The sequence below is a fragment of the Cervus canadensis genome, chromosome 3 (assembly GCF_019320065.1).
Source record: "Cervus canadensis isolate Bull #8, Minnesota chromosome 3, ASM1932006v1, whole genome shotgun sequence".
In the NCBI taxonomy this organism is placed as follows: Eukaryota; Metazoa; Chordata; class Mammalia; order Artiodactyla; family Cervidae; genus Cervus; species Cervus canadensis.
In genome coordinates, this window is record NC_057388.1 from 30520049 (window position 1) to 30540540 (window position 20492).

The 20492-nt window shown below is 41.7% G+C and overlaps 1 protein-coding gene across 1 annotated transcript in view; it reads left to right on the forward strand.

The window, feature by feature from the left end:
• Positions 1-20492, forward strand: part of LOC122438222 (ATP-dependent translocase ABCB1-like) — a 114321-nt gene that overhangs the window by 82897 nt on the left and 10932 nt on the right. The window contains exons 20-25 of the mRNA XM_043462856.1: positions 866-949; positions 7241-7444; positions 15542-15642; positions 16138-16278; positions 18968-19124; positions 19575-19772. Of these exons, the coding sequence (XP_043318791.1) occupies positions 866-949; positions 7241-7444; positions 15542-15642; positions 16138-16278; positions 18968-19124; positions 19575-19772 (885 nt within the window). The remainder of the gene's footprint in view (positions 1-865; positions 950-7240; positions 7445-15541; positions 15643-16137; positions 16279-18967; positions 19125-19574; positions 19773-20492) is intronic.

Here is a 20492-nt window from a genome sequence, read left to right on the forward strand (position 1 = left end):
AGTTAAATCACATCCCTCTGCTTAAAAGCTGCTGAAAGGTGCCCATATCTCTCAGGGTAAAATCTGGATTTTTTTTTTTTGTCCATGTGATACAGCTTGTAGGATCTTAGCTCCCTGACCAGGGATTGCATCTGGGCCCTCAGCAGTGAAAGCGTGGAGTCCTAGCCACTGGACCACTAGGGAATTCCCCAAATCTGGAATCTTTGCATTTGCCAATAAAGTCACAAACTCTGCCCCCACTGCCTCCGCAGACCTCGTCTCCTAGAGCTTCACCTCATACGTTTACATAGAGGTGCTTTTAAGGCTGATGACAACCTTTACGCTTTCTTGCTTGTATGTGAGCAGATCAAAAATGCCTCTGCCTCGGGGCTCTTGCACATGCTGTTCCTTCCTTGTCCAGATACGCTCATCCCTGTCTGTACTCAGGTCTCTGCTCAAATGTCCCCTGAGCAAGGCCTTCTCTCTCACCTCCCCGATCTATAACATGGTGCCTCCCCCCACTCTTTTTTCCTTCTCACCCCATTCTGGTTTTCTTCCTAGCATGTATTACCCCTTGGCATGGTGTATGTTAATTTGTGGCTTCTGTCCCTGGAATCTTGGCTTCAGGAAAGCAGCAACTCTGTCATTTTTGTTCAGTGTTGAGTAGGTCCAACATGTAGCAATTATGTTTGGAACAGAGCAGGCACTCAAAAAACTTTTTTTGTGAAATGATCTCTATGTGACTTTACTAATTCCCTTTCTTATCTATTCAGTGTCAAGTCCCAAGTGCTTAATGTAGGAGAATAAGGGCACCGTGTCAGTGCTCTTGAGCTGAAGGTCTCCTGCGTCAGGCTTTAAGATAATGAAATCAGTTTCTGTGCCACAGGATGTGAGCTGGTTCGATGACCCTAAAAACACCACGGGAGCATTGACGACCAGACTTGCCAATGATGCCGCTCAAGTTAAAGGGGTATGACAGCCTCCTTTCTGCTGCGATTGTCCTAATGGGCCATTTAGAATTTGAGCATGAAACTCTCTCCCCACAGTTAATTTTCATCATCATTTAGAAAATGTTAAACCTTTAACCTATGCAATATATCATGTGCCTTATGGACAAAATACTATCTGTTTAAATATCATATGCTGTATCACTATAACAGTGATAACTTTTGAGCTTTGTTTGTTATTTTCCATCTTACTCATGCTATTATCTAAATACATGTAGAAGGATAATTATTTAAAAAGAAAGTATTTATCAGTGTATCATGCAAGCCCAGTCTTTTTTTTTTAATCTTTTCAGTCTGTTTTAATGCTTTGCAGATCCCCAGAAAATTGTAATTGCTCCTGAAAAAAAGTGTGTGTGGTTGCTGTAAGAAAGTTTAGGGGCACTGAATTCAGAGGGGAGGGAAGAATATCTGGACAAAGGTTGAAAGAAATGAAAAGAGTATGAAAAAATTAAAACAAGGGTAAAAGGAACAATTTTATCAGACTATAAAGCTTAAGTTCTGCTACTGCATGAATCTCTGTAATTAATAACACTAGAAACTGTTAAGCCAGCAGGCTTTGATCGGTGGGTAAAGTGACAGTTTCTTCCTTAACTGCACCACGGGTGAAGCTAAGTTGCTTCGGTCGTGTCTGAGTCTTTGCGACCCCATGGACTGTAGCCCGCCAGGCTCCTCTGTGCATGAGGATTCTCCAGGCAAGAATACTGGAGTGGGTTTCCGTGCCCTCCTCCAGAGGATCTTCCTGACCCAGGGATTGAACCCATGTCTCTTATGTCTCCTGCATTGGCAGGCAGGTTCTTTACCACCAGCGCCACCTGGCCTGTTTATGGGAAAAATCTACAGGAGGATGTGGGATTTGGGCGGGGGAAGCATGTGATCTCTGCCGTGGCTTTACCTCCCTTGAACCATATCAGTCTTTAGCTCTTAATCTTTCTGTAAGAGTGCTGTGATTACATTTCTTCTACTAATACATGGGGCTTCTGTAAGAATAAATTCAGTTATGAGTGTGGAAGCAATACAGAGTTATAACATCCCAATAAAATCTTAAGGCATTGTTATTTTAATACAGATCTCTTTGCTTAAAGCAAACACATCAACAGAAATTGAGGTCTAGGTCAAACTGTACAGAGTCTAACAGAACAGAAGGTAAACATCACTTGAAATAACTTTGAACTTCCTAAACTGACAATAATCGTGCCCTTATGAAGTTCTCACAGGATGTCAGATTGTCGTAAGTGCTATGAGAAAAATGGCTGCAGGGTACGCTGTTAGGGCATGGTAGGGAAGGCAGGCCTCAGTCTCAGTGATGTGATGACAAACTCAAGAGGCATGAAGGAAGGAAATTTGCCAGCCCTGTAGGTGTCTAGAGTGGCATGTTCTGTAACAGAAGGATCAGCAAGGGCAAAGCCCCTGAGGCTCCTGGAGCCTTTATTTCCACAACTGGTCCTAAAACAGTGAGAAAGATAGTGTGACTGGGAATAAAAGGAGTGAAAGGAAATGTCGTAAGTTGAGATCAACATCATATCTGAAATTATATGAGAAACCATTGTAGAGTTTTGAACATAGTAGGTACATGATCTGAAATTTTTGAAGACTGCTGTGCGATAGGCTAAAGGGGCCAGGGAGAGGCAGGGGGATCATTGCAGTAATCCAGGGGGAGGGAAGATAGTGTTTTAGACTAGGATAGTCATAGAGAACGTGATGACAAAATCAAATTGGATATAGTTTGAAGAAAAAGCCAACAGAATTTGTTGAGTGGCTGAATGTGGTTATGAGATATAAGGGAAAGGAGATTTAAGGATGACTCCAAAATTTTGGATCTGCACAACTGAAAAAATGGAATTACTTTTTAATGAAACCAGGAAACCTGTGAAAAGAGTTGTGTTTGGGACATGGTGCATGTGAGATGCCCACAGTAGATGGGAGATGTCCTGATGGCAAATAGGTTTGCAAGTCTGGAGGTTAGCAGAGACGTCTGGAAATAAACATTAGGAGATTTTTCAGCCCATGGGTGGCTTTTAAAGCCACGAGTCAGGAGGAGATAGCCAAGGGAGCAAGGGTGGATAGAGAAAACCGCATAGTCTGAGCTCAGCTACGAGGATGACCCAGTGAAGAAGACAAGGATACTTGGCTGTTGAGGGAGATGGGCAGTATCCTAGAACAACATGAGGAAGTATTTTAAGGAGAGAGCAGTCTAGGGTCTCAAATCCTGCTGATAAGCATGCAAGACAAGCATATGTTGTACAGTGCTGTAGCCACGTGAAAGTGCTCATGGTTCAAACAAGACCTGTTTCCATGGTGTGACGGGAATGAAAGCCTGATGGGAATGAATTTAAGACAAAGAGGGAAAGAGGAATAGGACACAGTTGGACAAATCATCATAAGACTTTCTGGTAAGTGGGGCAGGGAAATGGGGTAGTAGGTGGAAGAAGATGTAAAGTATTACTTTATTTTATTTTTAATTTAAGCTAGCATAAGGTGATAGCTGATTCACATTGTACAGTAGAAATGAACACAACATTGTAAAGCAGTTATCCTCCAGTTGGAAAAAGACTAAAATTTCATAAATGCAAATACCCATAACTTTCAAAATAAAATATAGAGTGACAATAAATAAATAAATTAGCATGAGAATCTGTCCACAAGCTTGGGGTTAATCTGTTGTGCTGGCTCCTTGGGAGGGCAATTCCTGGGGATAATGACCTCTGGGGACAAATTGTGTGCTGAAGTTTCCTAGAGCCAGTATTCCCTAGCTAAACTTTGCTTCCGTAACTTCAGTATCTCTTTCACAGAGACGTTGCCATGTGTGTTCAGGTACTTCCCACCGACACACACGCCCCACATCCCGTCTGGTGTGGAGGACTCATCCTGGAGGAAGCCCACTAATTCGGTCCCTTGCAGCTGAATGTTGAGCAGATGCTGCTTGGATGCTGTGCTGATGGTCAGACCTTCATAAATTCCTCTGGAGTCAGGCTGTTCCTGTATTTGTAGAATTGTGCTCAGTCCTTCCCCTCTGCAGCGTTGTTGGCGGGGCCCTTGGCCACATCCTGGAGCTCCATTCTGTCTTAAGTGCCTGTTGGGGTCAGCTGTCTGCTTCTCACTTGTTTCCTCAAAGGCGTCCCAAACTCCCACTGTCACGGCCCCAGTAGCAGGAGCCACTCTGAGTCAGAACTGTTCTCCAGAGTTGTAAAGCAGTGGCTGAGAGACCAGGGAAGAGGAGGCAAGAAGATAGGGGAGCTTCACCAGAACCAGGAAAGCTCAGAATAGCTGTTGTTACAAATTGGCTGAAAGAGGACAGTTGAATCCCCTCCATGCCACCAACTGACCTGCTTATGATGGTGGATATGTGTGTTTATATGTATAAATGTACACACATACAGACACGCACGGGGCTCCCCAGGTGGCCCAAGTGGCAAAGAATCTGCCTTCTGTGTAGGAGATGCAAGAGATACGGGTTCAATCCCTGGATCGGGAAGATCCATTGGAGGAGGAAATGGCAGCCCACTCCAATTTTCTTGCCTGGAAAAGTCCATGGAAAGAGGAGCCTGTCGGGCTATAGTCCATGGGGTTGCAAAGAGTTGGACATGACTGAGCATGCTTAAATACACAGAATATACACACACACACACACATATATATATACATACACATGTGTGTATCTATTTTACAGTAGAAAGTAGTATAATTTATATATATAAATATGTTAGGCAAGCAATGCTGTCAAAAATCATTGCCACATAAAACAGGGCAAACTCAAGTCTGTGTGTATATAGTTAGTGATGATATTTACCTAATTTTTTCATATTTAACTTCACCATCAATGATTTTCTCCGAGGTATTGATATTTTTGAGTAAGTAGCTTGCTTAATCCTGTTAATCATAAATCAGAAGAAAACTTTTATTTTCTTTCAAAAATCTCAATATTTTGCCTGTGAAATGGTGGGCTGTTTAATTTTCATAGAAGGGTTAGAATTTTGAGGAAAAAAAAAGCAAATAAGAGCCATATAGAAGTCAAAAGAAACTATATATTTTAGAAAAAAAATTTCTGGAGAAGGGGGTTGAGAGAAAGATGAAATGTTCTTAATTTCAAAAGGAGGTTCGGGAAATAGGCTTTTTTTTTTTCCCTAGTAAACTCACATATTTTAAAATTGGGTTTCAAGTGATATGATGGTGCTCTGAAGAGGAAATAAATAACAGGAGAGAGAGGAACAGGAAAAGGTGGGTAGAAAAATGTGATAGCATAGTGGGGTGGAGAGATTTCGAGGAGAGACTTTGTGAGTCTCAGATATTAAAGCATTTTTGTCCTAACTTTGTTTCACTCTTGGGCTCTAGCTTTAGAATGTTCCCTACCCTCCTCCTCATTGTTGAAATGAAAAGTCTCTGGCTTCTAGTAATCTATGCTCTCCCATGGAGTGTTCTGGAGACTTTTTCTGTATGAGGAATAGATATTGGGACGGTGAATGTGTCATTAGAATAAAGAACAGTAACCAGTGCAATATCACCAGACGCATTTAATCATACTGTGCCAAGGGGCTTACTTCCCCACCAGCTTAAGGTTCTAGGTTTTTTGCATCATCTTTCATGTACATTAAAGAAGCATCTTTGATCCATTTTACTTATTTCTGTGGCCTTGGCTGTCATCCTCAGTGAAACATTTATGGAAGCGTAGATAACTGGAGTAATTTGCTGTGAACTTGGGGGATGTTCTGAGTGCTTCTTTCAGTCAGGTGCTGTGGGAAATGAGTTCTGAGTAGGGCTGGTGGATACTGAAAAAGGAACAGTCTCCATCTTGCCTGCGCCACAGACTCTCTTCAGATTATAATCCTTGACTTTGAAATTTAAAATGTACAAACACATAGCTGATTTGAAAGGCCACTCCATTCTGACTTATGCCAGATATGGCTAAACCTCCCTTTATATAAGCTCAGTGATGGCATCAAATAAAAATAAATGCTCTGTTATATATGCCATTTCTTGCAGCCCTGGTGCAATTCCTTGGTATGGAATTTAATTATAGAGCTATTGGTAGTTTTTAAATACTGTTTCCCCATAGTTACTGCTTTGGTGTTTATACCAACGTGAGTTTCAGATGATTTCAGAGGGTCGACATTGAGGCAGGGGGCTTGGAAAGAATTCTGTGTTAAAACTCAGGGCTGCCAGAAGCTTTGGTTATTAATCAGTGTACCTAGTCATTTTGGGGTTGGGAAAAATTTGACCAAGGCCCCAAAGGTGGAAATGACCATTCTAGACTGTTCTCCATCATTAATCTTTCCCTGCGAATGGCCCCACTCAGGCAGAGGAAATTTGGAGAGTTGATAAGACATGGGCCAGATCAAGAATTTGGAAAGGCTTGAGGTTGTGGGGTGTTTCCAGGGTATGGGAGAGAAGTGTAGAGTAGTGAAGTGAACTGACTTTGTATTTTGACTTCTGACTTTTCAGTTGGAAATAACTGAATGCTTCTGACAGTTATGCTTCAGGCTCCTTCTGGCATGTAAATTGAAGGTTCTGATCCCTGCTTAGTATCGTAAATTTAAATTCCATAACATTCAGCTCTGTGTATTTTTTCTGAACACAGTCTCTCTAGCTCAGTCATGTCCAACTCCTTTGCAACCCCATGGACTGTACCTCACCAGTTTCCTCTGTCCATGGGATTCTCCAGGCAAGAATACTGGAGTGGGTTGCCATTTCCTACTCCAGGGTATCTTCCTGACCCAGGGATGAAACCTGCGTCTCCTGGATTGGCAGGTTGATTCTTGACCACTGTACCACTTGGGAAGCCCTCTAAACACAATAAGCATCTCAAATAAGCCACAAAATATTTGGATACCCTCAATGATCAATATTAGGCTTAAATTATGGGTAGTTATGCATCTAACATTGGAAATTTCCAACAGTCCCAGTTGAACGTAATTGTCAGACTCTTTTTATCTTGCTAATTTGCAGAACTTGCTTTAGGGATCATGGTGTCATTGTTTAATGAAAAGTTTTGTGGTATTAGAAAATCAAATGAGATAGAAATATGTAATTGAACTCTGAATTATTGACCTACTTTCAGTGTTTATTCTGAAGTCATGGAAATCCTCATCTGGGAAACCAAATAAAGTTACATGTAAACTTTTACTACTAACTTATTAGCTCATAACCGAGGAGAGGAGATTTTCACAAAGCTAATTTTCACAGTCCCTAAGAAAATACATGAGCATGAACTTTAGAAATGATCGGAAGGTGTCTAACAGTGTTTTCCGTTTGTTTTGCAGGCTATAGGTTCCAGGCTTGCTGTAATTACCCAGAATATTGCAAATCTTGGCACAGGCATTATTATATCCCTCATCTATGGCTGGCAGTTGACACTTCTCCTGTTAACAGTTGTACCCATCCTTGCAGTAACAGGAATTATTGAAATGAAAATGCTCTCTGGACAAGCCCTGAAAGATAAGAAAGAACTGGAAGGTGCTGGGAAGGTGAGTCAGATGAGATAAAATTTCTGACCTGGGTAGAGTGAACTATTCAAAGCAGTGTTGTTCTGTTAGTCGTGGCTACTTTCTATGCTCTGAGGATGGCTTTTGTGTTTGTTTATTTGGCTGTGCTGAGTCTTCGTTGTGGCCTGTGAACTTAGTTGCAGCATGTGGGATCTTAGTCCCTGGACCAGGGATTGAACTTTGACCCACCGCATTAGGAGCACAGGGGTCTTAACCACTGGACCACCAGGGAAGTCCCTGAGAATGTTTTTGTAACCATTCCTCAAAGCAGTCTTATTTGACACTTATTCAGCAGATTGCAATCTGAAGAAAAGTAGCAAAACAAATTCTTAGACTCACAGACTGACGACTAATTTTGTGGGACTTTTCTAGTTACAGACAATTGTTTTCATATCCCTTTTTCTCCTTCCTTCCCCTTTCTCCAGAAATCCATTGCTTTATTGAGGAAAGGAGGCCTATTTAATTAGATGTGGGGACGGGAGATTTTTAAAAAATTGAAAAGTCTTGAAGGTATTCAGTCTACCTGGCTAAAATATTATCGCTGTCTCCCTTTCATTACACCTCCTCCCTTCATGTTACTTGTGTTTGCCGTCTGTTGTTGTTGTTGTTAGTCGCTCAGTCGTGTCCGACTGTTTGCAACCCCATGGACTATAGCCTGCCAAGCTCCTCTGTCCATGGGATTTCCCAGGCAAGAATAACTGGAGTGGGTTGTCATTTCCTTCTCCAGGAGGTCTTCCCAACCCAGGGATCGAACCTGCGTCTCCTATGTTTTCTTTATTGGCAAGGGAATTCTTTACCACTGACTGAACCACCTGGGAAGCCCCGTTTATTTACCCTTTATCCTAACACATTTTGCTGGGTGTGGGGGGAGCATGTTGCTTGCTTGCCTGTTTGTTATCGTTGTTTGATTTGCATTTTGAATCTCCCCCCTATTTCCCCAAAAAGTTTTACTTTATATTGGAGTATAGTTGATTAACACTGTTGTGTTAGCTTGAGGTGTACAGCAGAGTGATTCAGTTATACATGTGTCTGTTCTTTGTCAAATTCTTTCTTCATTTAGGTTATTGCCGAGTTTTGAGTAGAGTTGTTGTTGAACAGGTGCGTTTACGGCAGTTGCTTTCCCCCTCAGGGTGACCTGTGAGAGAGGTTCCTCTGTCAGCTGCCTTCACAGGTGAGGCTGAGGCACAGGCAGCTAATGCCCCCAGTGCCTCAGAGCTCAGAAGTTTCAGAGCCTCGATTCAAACCCAGACAGTCATGCTCCCAAGTTGTACCTCAGTTAAGAAACAAAGAGGTCTTAGACACATACAAACCACCACCTGTAAAACACACAGCTGGTGGGACGCTGCTGTTACCACAGGTGACTGAACTCAGTGCTCGTGCTGACCTGGAGGAGCAGGACGGAGGGGAGGGGGGGCTCAGAAGGAAGGCGATGTGCGTACACTTAGAGTGACTCGCGTTGTACAGAAGAAACCAGCACAGCAGTGTAAGCATTATCCTCCACTAAAAAAACAAAACAGAGGTCTGCTGACAGCGGGACACAGTCTGATATCACATCATCTGTATCGTTGCAGAAATGAGCGGTCAGAGCCGAGCTCCCTCAGAACCAGGCCTACCGTCTAGGATAGGGATACATCTACCTGTGGACCCTCCAAGTTTCCTAAGAGTCAAGGCAGCGACCCGGGCAGATCCAGTGGCCCAGATCCCATGGTCTTGGGTACTTTGTCTCTGGACCAGGCACCTCACCGATAAGGATGATGAAAGGGGTTCTTTTGGTTGGGTGTCAGCACTCACACTTTTTCCGTTGCCTCCCTGCTATCTCCTCTGACTTTGTACCCTGTGTCCTTGGGATTCCTTCAGGAAACTTCTTTGGATCAGCTTTAGTGCTTCTCGGTGATTGTCTGGGTTTGAATCGTGGCTCTGATTAAAGGGTTAGGGTTAGGGTAGAAAGTCCTCGTATGAGGTTTCCCTTTGCGCAGTCTGAGGCCTGGTCCTGAAGTCCAGCAGGATGGCGCTGGCCCTCAGACATTGGCTGTGGTCAGGCCCAGGTGACATCGGCCCCTGGCAGAGAGCCGTCCTGTGACCAGTCACTTCATTTAATCCGGTACTTTGTGGGATTTTCCCCTATGTGTTGATTCATCTAGTGAGAAGATGAAAAAATGTGCATACAAAGAAAGTGCATTACTGCTTCTAGTGTCATCGTTTATGTTTATGAAGGTGTTCAAAGTGTCCCAGAGAGGAGGTTTAGGTTGTTTGTAGGACGATGATCAGTCGGAAGCTGATTCATTGCAAGCCACAGGTCTTCACCTTCGAAGTATTGCGTTAGCTTTAAGACTCTGGTAATTTGTTGGAGGTGGGGCAGGTGAAGGGGTGCAGATGGAAACGGATATGTTTGAGTAGAGCAGGTTTTCTGGATAAAGGTCGGGAGTGAGGTAAATGCTCTAGATCAGTGGTGATTCGTGAGAGAGAGAAAAGCAGGCAGGGGAAGTGATTGCTGCACCAACCAGTCTATGAAATAGTAAAAGTCAGCTGCCGTCTGATCGTCATTCTCAGGCTACCATTTATTGATTGTTTATTATGTACCAGGCATCATGCTAAGAATGCTACATGTTCTCACTTGATACTCTCAATAACCCTTTTGAATTACCCTGTTAGATCATAAATCTCAGGGTTCAGAGGAGTCAGGTAACTTGCCCAAAGTCACATAGCAGCAGCCTAATTGGTCTGTCTGTCTACTTTTTATATTTGTCTGACAGAGGCCACAGTCATCTCTTATAAACACAAATAAGATCTTGCTAACCTCCACCCCTCCAGTGACTTCTGATCACACTGGCAGTAAAATCAACCCTGGATTATAAAACTCTGCATGACCCAGCCCATGATGACTTCTCTGACCCTGTCTTACACTGCTGTCTCCCTCATCCACCCTGCCCTGGCCTCACGGGCCTTCTTTCAGTTCCTAGAAAATGGTTCCCTCTGGTCTTCATAGCTCTTCTGAGAGGTCTCTCCTGACATTCGAGTTCATTGCCAACACTTTTCAGCACTTGATGTTTCTTTCCCACTTGTTTATGATTAATGACCGTCTTCCCTACTAAGGTGGGGACCCGTATCATATCTGTTGGTGTCCCTTAGAAGGACGGAGCAGGTCCAGCAGTGCAGAGCAGGACTGTGTGATGTCAGAGCTGGCTCGTAAAACCTCTACACTGCTCGTGATCTCTGCTCCATTGATTTCTGTCACATTATTCACGAATGAACATTTTTTATAGAATAGATGCTTTTTCTTTCTTAGAAATAAAAGCCATAATCACTCTTGAGTTGCTACAAGGGTAGGAAGAGAAGTATGAGGTTTTTCAGGAAATCTATACATATTTTTTTCGTTCCTAAAAATTATTTAGTACATGATGGTTTCTGAGGGAAACCCAATACTATTGACATTTCCTCCTCTTGAATTACAACTTCTCTCTCCTCATAGTGGTTACTGAGTCTCAATGTAAAATTTGGAGTAAATGAAGCTGCGAGGATGCAGAATACTAATTAAGCCTTTTCCTAATTTCTTCTTGTGTGACAAGATGAAGATGATTGTGCAGTGATTATATTGTTTTACTCACTATTCAAGGTGTGTAACTCGTGAACTCTCACTTTTGTTGGGCTGTCCACACACTCTATAAAGTGATGACATTACAAACCAAACAATACTCACTGGCGTTAGAAAAAATGTGCCCAGCAAATAAGTATTTCTTAAAATCATTACCTTGAAATTCACAGTAAAGTCTGTTTTTTTCCAGCAGACAGTTTTAAAATTTGCTGAATTTTCTTAACTAATGCAAAAAAAGCCTCTTTTCTTTGTTTGAAGCCTCATAAATGAAAATATTTCTACCAACAATTAACTCTGAGGGTTTGACTGGAGGTAGATTTTTTCCTCTTTTTATTTTCTGCACTGTTAGTATTTTCTAAAATAAGTGTAATTTTTATAATATGTAAATAATTGCATAAAATATTTTAACATAAATTGAATCTGGACATTTCCCTGTGTTTGTTAGTAGCTTATGGTAAACTTGATTCAGTCTTGTTGGCCTGCTGGGTCAGAATATAATATTTTTAACTTTATTTTTAAAATACTTTTTTTGTTTTTAAGAATATGGTATTAATTTCTTTCTTCTAGTAGCCTTTTGCATTAGTCTTTAAAACCAACAATGTCCTATCAAATATTCACTATTATCTTTGAAGTTAGGTATTGGTGTAGGATTCAGTAAAGAATAAGTGAGATTTTGGAATTGTGATTTTTGTGCCATAAATCACTCTCATATAATTGAATTTGTCTGTATTAGAGTCAGTTCTGACCAGGGAAGAGGCCAGAGAAAGGAGGAACATCTTAATATGGATAATTTCTTTTAGTGATTTATAATTTAGACTTACAATCTAAAAATTATTTGTCTTAAAATTAGAGTTAAAAGGGACTTCAGAGACCCTCTTGTCTATCCTCATTTTAAAGATGACGAGAACAAGACAGAGAGATGTTTTAAGGTCCCACGCTGAAGCAGGCTGAAATATCATTTTGTGTTGTACACTAGTGTTTTCTGTATTTTCTATAGCCTTTTTACCCAGACTCTAAAAGGTGGTAAATGATGTATTTGGTCTAATGAGATAGCCTTTTTGGAAGTTAACTTTCAACTAAAACGTAATCAAATGATAGAAACTTTCTGGAAAACAAATTGTTAATATGTACTATACTCCTTAAAAATTAGTTTATTTTCTTTGACTTTGTTTATTCACTTTTAAGAATATCTAAGAGAATAATTTAATAGGCACATAAATGTGCAAGGATGTTTTCACCTCATTCTTTTTTTTTTTTTCCATTCATTTTTATTAGTTGGAGGCTAATTACTTTACAATATTGTCATGGTTTTTGTCATACATTGACATGAATCAGCCATGGATTTACATGTGTTCCCCATCCCGATCCCCCCTCCCTCCTCCCTCTCCACCCAATCCCTCTGGGTCTTCCCAGTGCACCAGGCCCGAGCACTTGTCTCATGCATCCAACCTGGGCTGGTGATCTGTTTCACCCTAGATAATATACATGTTTGATGCTGTTCTCTTGAAACATCCCACCCTCGCCTTCTCCCACAGAGTCCAAAAGTCTGTTCTGTACATCTGTGTCTCTTTTTCTGTTTTGCATATAGGGTTATTGTTACCATCTTTCTAAATTCCATATATATGTGTTAGTATGCTGTAATGTTCTTTATCTTTCTGGCTTACTTCACTCTGTATAATGGGCTCCAGTTTCATCCATCTCATTAGAACTGATTCAAATGACTTCTTTTAAATGGCTGAGTAATATTCCATTGTGTATATGTACCACAGCTTCCTTATCCATTCATCTGCTGATGGGCATCTAGGTTGCTTCCATGTCCTGGCTATTATAAACAGTGCTGCGATAAACATTGGGGTGCACGTGTCTCTTTCAGATCTGGTTTCCTCAGTGTGTATGCCCAGAAATGGGATTGCTGGGTCATATGGCAGTTCTATTTCCAGTTTTTTAAAAAATCTCCACACTGTTCTCCACAGTGGCTGTACTAGTTTGCATTTCCACCAACAGTGTAAGAGGGTTCCCTTTTCTCCACACCCTCTCCAGCATTTATTGCTTGTAGACTTTTGGATAGCAGCCATCCTGACTGGCGTGTAATGGTACCTCATTGTGGTTTTGATTTGCATTTCTCTGATAATGAGTGATGTGGAGCATCTTTTCATGTGTTTGTGAGCCATCTGTATGTCTTCTTTGGAGAAATGTCTGTTTAGTTCTTTGGCCTATTTTTGGATTGGGTCATTCATTTTTCTGGAATTGAGCTGCAGGAGTTGCTCGTGTATTTTTGAAATTAATCCTTTGTTTCTTCATTTGCTATTATTTTCTCTCAATCTGAGGGCTGTCTTTTCACCTTGCTTATAGTTTCCTTTGTAGTGCAAAAGCTTTTAAGTTTCATTAGGTCCCATTTGTTTAGTTTTGCTTTTATTTCCAATATTCTGGGAGGTGGGTCATAGAGGATCTTGCTGTGATTTATGTCGGAGAGTGTTTTGCCTATGTTCTCCTCTAAGAGTTTTATAGTTTCTGGTCTTACATTTAGATCTTTAATCCATTTTGAGTTTATTTTTGTGTATGGTGTTAGAAAGTGTTCTAGTTTCATTCTTTTACAAGTGGTTGACCAGTTTTCCCAGCACCACTTGTTAAAGAGGTTGTCTTTTTTCCATTGTATATCCTTGCCTCCTTTGTCGAAGATAAGGTGTCCATAGGTTCGTGGATTTATCTCTGGGCTTTCTATTCTGTTCCATTGATCTATATTTCTGTCTTTGTGCCAGTACCATACTGTCTTGATGACTGTGGCTTTGTAGTAGATTCTGAAGTCAGGCAGGTTGATTCCTCCAGATCCATTCTTCTTTCTCAAGATTACTTTGCCTATTCGAGGTTTTTTGTATTTCCATACAAATTGTGAAATTATTTGTTCTAGTTCTGTGAAAAATACCATTGGTGGCTTGATAGGGATTGCATTGAATTTATAGATTGCTTTGGGTAGTATAGTCATTTTGACAATATTGATTCTTCCAATCCATGAACACGGTATATTTCTCCATCCACAGCATTCTTTTTAATAAGAATTGAAAACTTTGTTCAGTAAAAGCTTTGTTGAGTGGGCCTTTAAACAACCCATTGTTAATATATATATATTTAATAACCTTGGAAAAGGCTCTAGATATTTGTTAAAGTAAAAAATAAGGCTGTAAAGCCAAACATAGAACTTTAGCCTAATTTTGTTAAACAGGTATATTTTTAGAAAATAACAGCATGTAAGCTATTATGTAAAATACACCAATATTTAACTTTTCATTACCTTCTTTTTTTTTTGAAACTTTTGCTTAATTTTTATTAATAATCACAATGATATCACTGTTTATTTCATTACCTTCTTTATCTTTTCAATGTTTTCCAAAAATTCTTTAGTTGTCTCAAATGACAGTTATGCAGAGAAAAATATAAACATTACATTATATGTTTTTAATAATAGCAATTATAATGATATTGTAATAATTTATATATAATAATTATAAACTTAAAATGTGACCATCATAGAAGAAAGAGCACTTCAATAGAGGTAAAATACTGAGTTCTCAGGTTACTTTTGCTTCTGTTAAGCTATGTGGCTTTAGGTAAGGGCCTTCTTCTGTTGACACTTGAGAATCTCTGCAATGAGGAGTTTAAATTAGCTCATGTTCTTTCCAGATCTAAAACTCAATTTGATAATTTACTTAGTATCTCTTTCCATAGCAAAGAAACTCAGAGATCATAATAAATCCCATCACTTCATGGGAAATAGATGGGGAAACAGTGGAAACAGTGTCAGACTTTATTTTGGGAGGCTCCAAAATCACTGCAGATGGTGATTGCAGCCATGAAATTAAAAGACGCTTACTCCTTGGAAGCAAAGTTATGACCAACCTAGATAGCATATTAAAAAGCAGACATTAGTTTGCCAACAAAGGTCCACCTAGGCAAGGCTATGGTTTTTCCAGTGGTCGTGTATGGATGTGGTGTTGGACTGTGAAGAAAGCTGAGTGCCGAAGAATTGATGCTTTTGAACTGTGGTGTTGGAGAAGACTCTTGAGAGTCCCTTGGACTGCAAGGAGATCCAACCAGTCCATCCTAAAGGAGATCAGTCCTGGGTGTTCATTGGAAGGACTGATGCTAAAGCTGAAACTCTGATACTTTGGCCACCTGATGTGAAGAGTTGACTCATTGAAGACCCTTATGCTGGGAGGGATTGTGGGTAGGAGGAGAAGGAGACAACAGTGGATGAGATGGCTGGATGGCATCACCAACTCGATAGACATGAGTTTGAGTAAACTCTGGGAGTTGGTTATGGACAGGGAGGCCTGGCGTGCTGCGATTCATGGGGTTGCAAAGAGTCAGACAAGACTGAGCAACAGAACTGAACTGAACTGAATATATAATATTAATCTCTTTAGTGGAATTCCAATTCATTATCACTGTTGGCTTTTGTACCTTTAGTGACGAAGTGTTCTCTGTTACAGATTGCCACCGAAGCAATAGAAAACTTCCGGACTGTTGTTTCTTTGACTCGGGAGGAGAGGTTTGAATACATGTATGCCCAGAGTTTGCAGGGACCATACAGGTAATAGCCACTGACGATTAGGAGGGGAGTATGGGGAGTTTTTCAATCATCAGGTTTGTTTTCAGGAAAATTACTTTAACCAGAAGGCCAAACTCAACTCCTGAGTCCCCAAGGACAAGAACACACCTGGCACCTCTGCGTGGCCCTTCACGTCCCTGCAGCTTATTATGGGTGTTGGGTCAACATGTGCTGAGCGTTTGTTCAGTGTAGAGTATATACATGTTACATGTCCACGGGTGGGGGGAAAGGGACGGAGTGCATTAACCCCTAACAAACTGTTCTTCTTGTCCTTGGCTTATTTTACCTTGACCTCAACACTTCGAGGTGTGGTTAGTTCTCCGTTGAAGTGGAGATGTGAGGACCAAACTTAGTGTTTTGGAAATGAAACCCACTTTGTCTGCTATGCTACCATCCCCTACTGCTAACACATCAAAGATTATGTTTTAAGGACTGAGAAATGAAAGTCAAGTAAATGTCAGAATGTCTTCTTTTCAGAAACTCTTTGAGGAAAGCACATATCTTTGGAATTGCATTTTCCATCACCCAGGCAGTGATGTATTTCTCCTATGCTGGCTGTTTCCGGTTTGGTGCCTACTTAGTAGCTCAGGGCATCATGGAGTTTCAGGATGTTCTCTTGTAAGTATGGGCTGTTGACAGTCGGGCTCTAGAGATGAAACCAAGCTGCATGTGCTTCATGCCTGGATAGGAAGCCTTACTGTGAAGCTTCATGAAGAGATTTTGGTGATTGAGAACATGACATTTTGCCTCTGAGTCTCCGTGTGTTACTCTGAAAGCATCCCATTTCAGCTGGGGAATTGGTATCTGCCCTTCTCCCCAGTACTGATTCACACATTTGACCTTCTCATATCCATGGCTAGGTGGGGTTGTGATTCAGCAAGGGGTTTTCAGCAGGCCTGGGTGTTTGGGAAGAAGCCTCGCCCAGAGTCAAGTACCTGGTTCCTTTGACAAGATTCTGAACAGGGCAGCTAAAGAATAGATGTGGAGCACTGTTCTGGGAGTCCTGGAATATTCTAGGATACATTTGCTTTGCTTGATAAAAGGAATTAGAAGGTAAGAGCTGGAGAAATTGAGGCATGAAAAAGGAAAGCCCTATGGGAATATCTGGCTCACCACCGTGAAATGCAGAAGACTGTACCTGAGTCAGAAGACATGCCTGGACTTCCTTCTAAAATACTGAATATACAGTTAAACTAAAATATGTGGTTTGGTAGTGAAAAGTGAGTGTAATTTTTCTGAGTGTCTTGATTTGGTGATGTCTGAGCTGCCCTTGGATAGCATACCATAGTCAGTGGTGACACAGGTTTACATTTAGACCAGCATCACTGAAACTTGGAAGTGTGTGTCAGTATAATATTTACACCCTACTTAGACATCGATTTGTGCGTGCATTCCAGGTTCTCAGGATGACCCCAACAGAAGACTGTAAAATTTCCACTCAGCCTCTATCTGACAGAGGATATGCAGGTGCTCTTTGTAACTATGACCAAAAGATTGTATTCAGGCATCGCTGGTATTGGTGCTTTGATTAGATAATTATATGATAATTATTGCTTTAAAAATGAAAGTGTAGTCGCTCAGTCGTGTCCGATTCTTTGCGATCCTATGGACTGTAGCCCACCAGGCTTCTCTGTCCATGGGATTTTCCAGGCAAGAATACTGGAGCGGGTTGCCATTTCCTTCTCCAGGGGATCTTCTGGACCCAGTGATTGAACTCAGGTCTCCCAAATTGCAGGCAGACTCTTTACCGTCTGAGTCACCAGAGAATCCAAATTAGTGCTTTACTCTGAGGTTAAGGTATTCAACTGATGGGAGTTGCAGACTCTTGGATTGTTAGATTCGGAAAATCAGTCTTCTGAGTAGGAGATAGGGGAGACCTGTCTGAAGAGCCATCTGTTTGAAAAAGATCCCACAGGCAGGTCTAGATAAGAAGACCACATGAACCATCTGAGTGATTTGTTCAGAGGTGTTTAGAAACAGCGCTGGGTGCTCCGTGAGCTCAGGCATAGAGCCCAAAGAAACGGACCTGATGGACTCACGGTATTATCCTGGGAAGATCCCCAATGTTGTATCGGTTCTAGGCCCACTATTTAAAAAGACATTTTGATCAATGTGTCCAGAGAAGGGCAGCTGGAATGTTGGGAGTAAAAGGAGTTACCAAAGATGCAAAGGGCTTTTTAAATAATAATTCCAGTTCTTTGAAGGGCAGTATTAGGCAAAAAGATGTACATTTCTCTTTGATTTGAAAAGGAACTTTTTAACAAAAGGCTTCCTCCAGCAAACTTCCTCCTTCCTAAAACAAAGGGTGGGAGCTGGCTTGGGGTGTGTGCCCTGGCACAAACTTGGAGAGCTGGACTGGACATCCTGTGAAGTCCTTCCCGACTTGAAGCTGCTATAATTCTCATGTTGTAGATTAAGAATGGTGATGCAGGGACTTCCTTGGTGGTCCAGTGGTTAGGACTCGGTTGCTTTCAGTACTGTGGCCTGGCTTGGATCCCTAGGGGGAACTAAGATCTCAGAAGCTGCAGCATGGCCAAAAAAAACCCAAAAAGAACTCAGTGCTTCTTGAGAGCAGCACACTATCTGGCTGTTTAAGGAACTCTCTTGTTTGCTGCATGGCTCACGGGTTTTCTAAGGCTCTGATCCAATTTCAGCAAAACTGCCTGTATCCATTATCGATGGCCACAGATACTGCTGCAAGACAGCCACCTACTATCCCCAGGAATGTACAGTCGTGAGCATTTGTTCTTGGTGCTTAAGTCTGTGGGTCAGCCAGGCAGTTCTGCTGATCTGGGCTAGGCAGAGTAGATCTCAGCTGGGCTCACGCGTGTGTGCAGTGAGCAGTGGGCTGGTTGGCTGGGCCCACACGACACTCTTCTGTCTGTGCCTTGTCCTGCAGCAGGCCAGCCGGGGTTGTGGTTGTGGCAGAATGAGAGAGACAGGAGCACGCAAGGCCCCCTGAGTCATAGGCTTGGAGCTGGAAACCGTCACTTCCACCACATCCTGTTGGCCAGAGCAAGTCCCAAGGCCAACCCAGATTCCAAGGGTAGGAAGACAAATGCCACTTCTTCCATGGAGAAGCTGCAAGGTCACATTATAAGAAGGCGCAAACCCAAAGAGAGATGAAGCAGGGGGTGATTTTGCAATCAGGTAGCCACACTGATATGAACTTATAAGGAAGCGGTTGTTTTATTTTTTTACTAATGTGTTGTGATTCGTCGCGGCAGCGCTCTCAGGTTGTAGACGTGTCACGCTTTTGGCATTGCAGTCGTTAACTCTTGACGCGTTTTGTCTTTGTTGTTGGCAGAGTGTTCTCAGCTATTGTCTTTGGTGCCATGGCTGTGGGACAGGTCAGTTCATTTGCTCCTGACTACGCCAAGGCCAAGGTGTCAGCGGCCCACGTCATCAATATCATTGAAAAAATTCCTCTGATCGACAGCTACAGCACAGAAGGCCTAAAGCCGGTCAGTTTCATGTTTTGATTCTGTGATCTGCTCCTAACTGATGAATGAATGTATTCTATGTGGAAGTTTAATAAAAGCTGTGCTTTTACTTGCTGGTAGTAAAATAAAACTTTTTTGATCATGGGTTCATTTTAATAAATGCTGATAATATTGATACATGTTAACATCTAGTACTTTTATATAACAAAGCCACAGGGATATAGGAATACTGCCCATTTTATACACAAATCCTGCGAATCAGGTTTTATTATGTGTAGGTTATTCTGTTATAGCTTTGGGTCATCACATTTGTATTGTGTTAATGAGACATGCTGTGGAAACACTGCCCCTTTTAGATCTGTATTACTTTCTAGCAGTTTCAACTGAAGCTTGGTTGGCCCAGAGGGTTGGCTCTAAAGTCAGTTTTCAGGATTGCAACAATCAAATGTACTGTTATTGTCCTGATTTTAGAGTACAATGGAAGGAAATGTGGCATTTAATGAAGTCGTGTTCAACTACCCCACTCGACCAGACATCCCAGTGCTTCGGGGGCTGAGCCTGGAGGTGAAGAAGGGCCAGACGCTGGCCCTGGTGGGCAGCAGCGGCTGCGGGAAGAGCACGGTCGTCCAGCTCCTGGAGCGGTTCTACGATCCCTTGGCTGGCACAGTGGTGAGCACACTGTTTTCTTTATTTTTTTGTGGAGTGTAGTTGATTTACAGTGTTGTGTTAGTTTCAGGTGTACGACAAAGCAATTCAGTTACACATATACATATTTCCACTCTTTTTCCGGTTCTTCACGCATACAGCTTGTTACACAATATTGAGTAGCGTTCCCTCAACAGTAGGTCCTTGTCTGTTAGCTGTTTTATATAGAGAGGGTTGTGTGTGCTAATCCCAAGCTCCTAATTTATCTTTCTCCAACATGTTTCCTCTTGGGTAACTGTAAGTGTGTTTTTGAAATCTGAGAGTCTTCTTTCTGTTTTGTAAAGTTCATTTGTATAATTTTAAAAAATTAGATTCCACATGAGTGATAGCATATGATATTTGCCTTTCTCTGTCTGAATTACTTCATTTAATATAATAATTTCTAGGTCCTTCAGAGCATCCTTTCTTGTTCAGCTCATTCCAGATTTTTTGTCTTCTTAATGCCTAGATGTATTTAATTCTTGACTATAAGCCATGGCTTTACAAACCTTTCAACAAGTATTCCACTTAAAGTCTGACCTCCTTGATACAGTCTCAGAGCTGTGTCCACTGTTCCAGCCAATTTGTCCAGCCTTTCCCTCAGCTCTACCATCCTCCCCTCCTCTGCAAGCAGCCTTTTTACCTGCTGTCCCCCTTCCTTGGTCTCAGTTTACATGAGAGGATCCGGGGGGGGCGGGGGGGTAG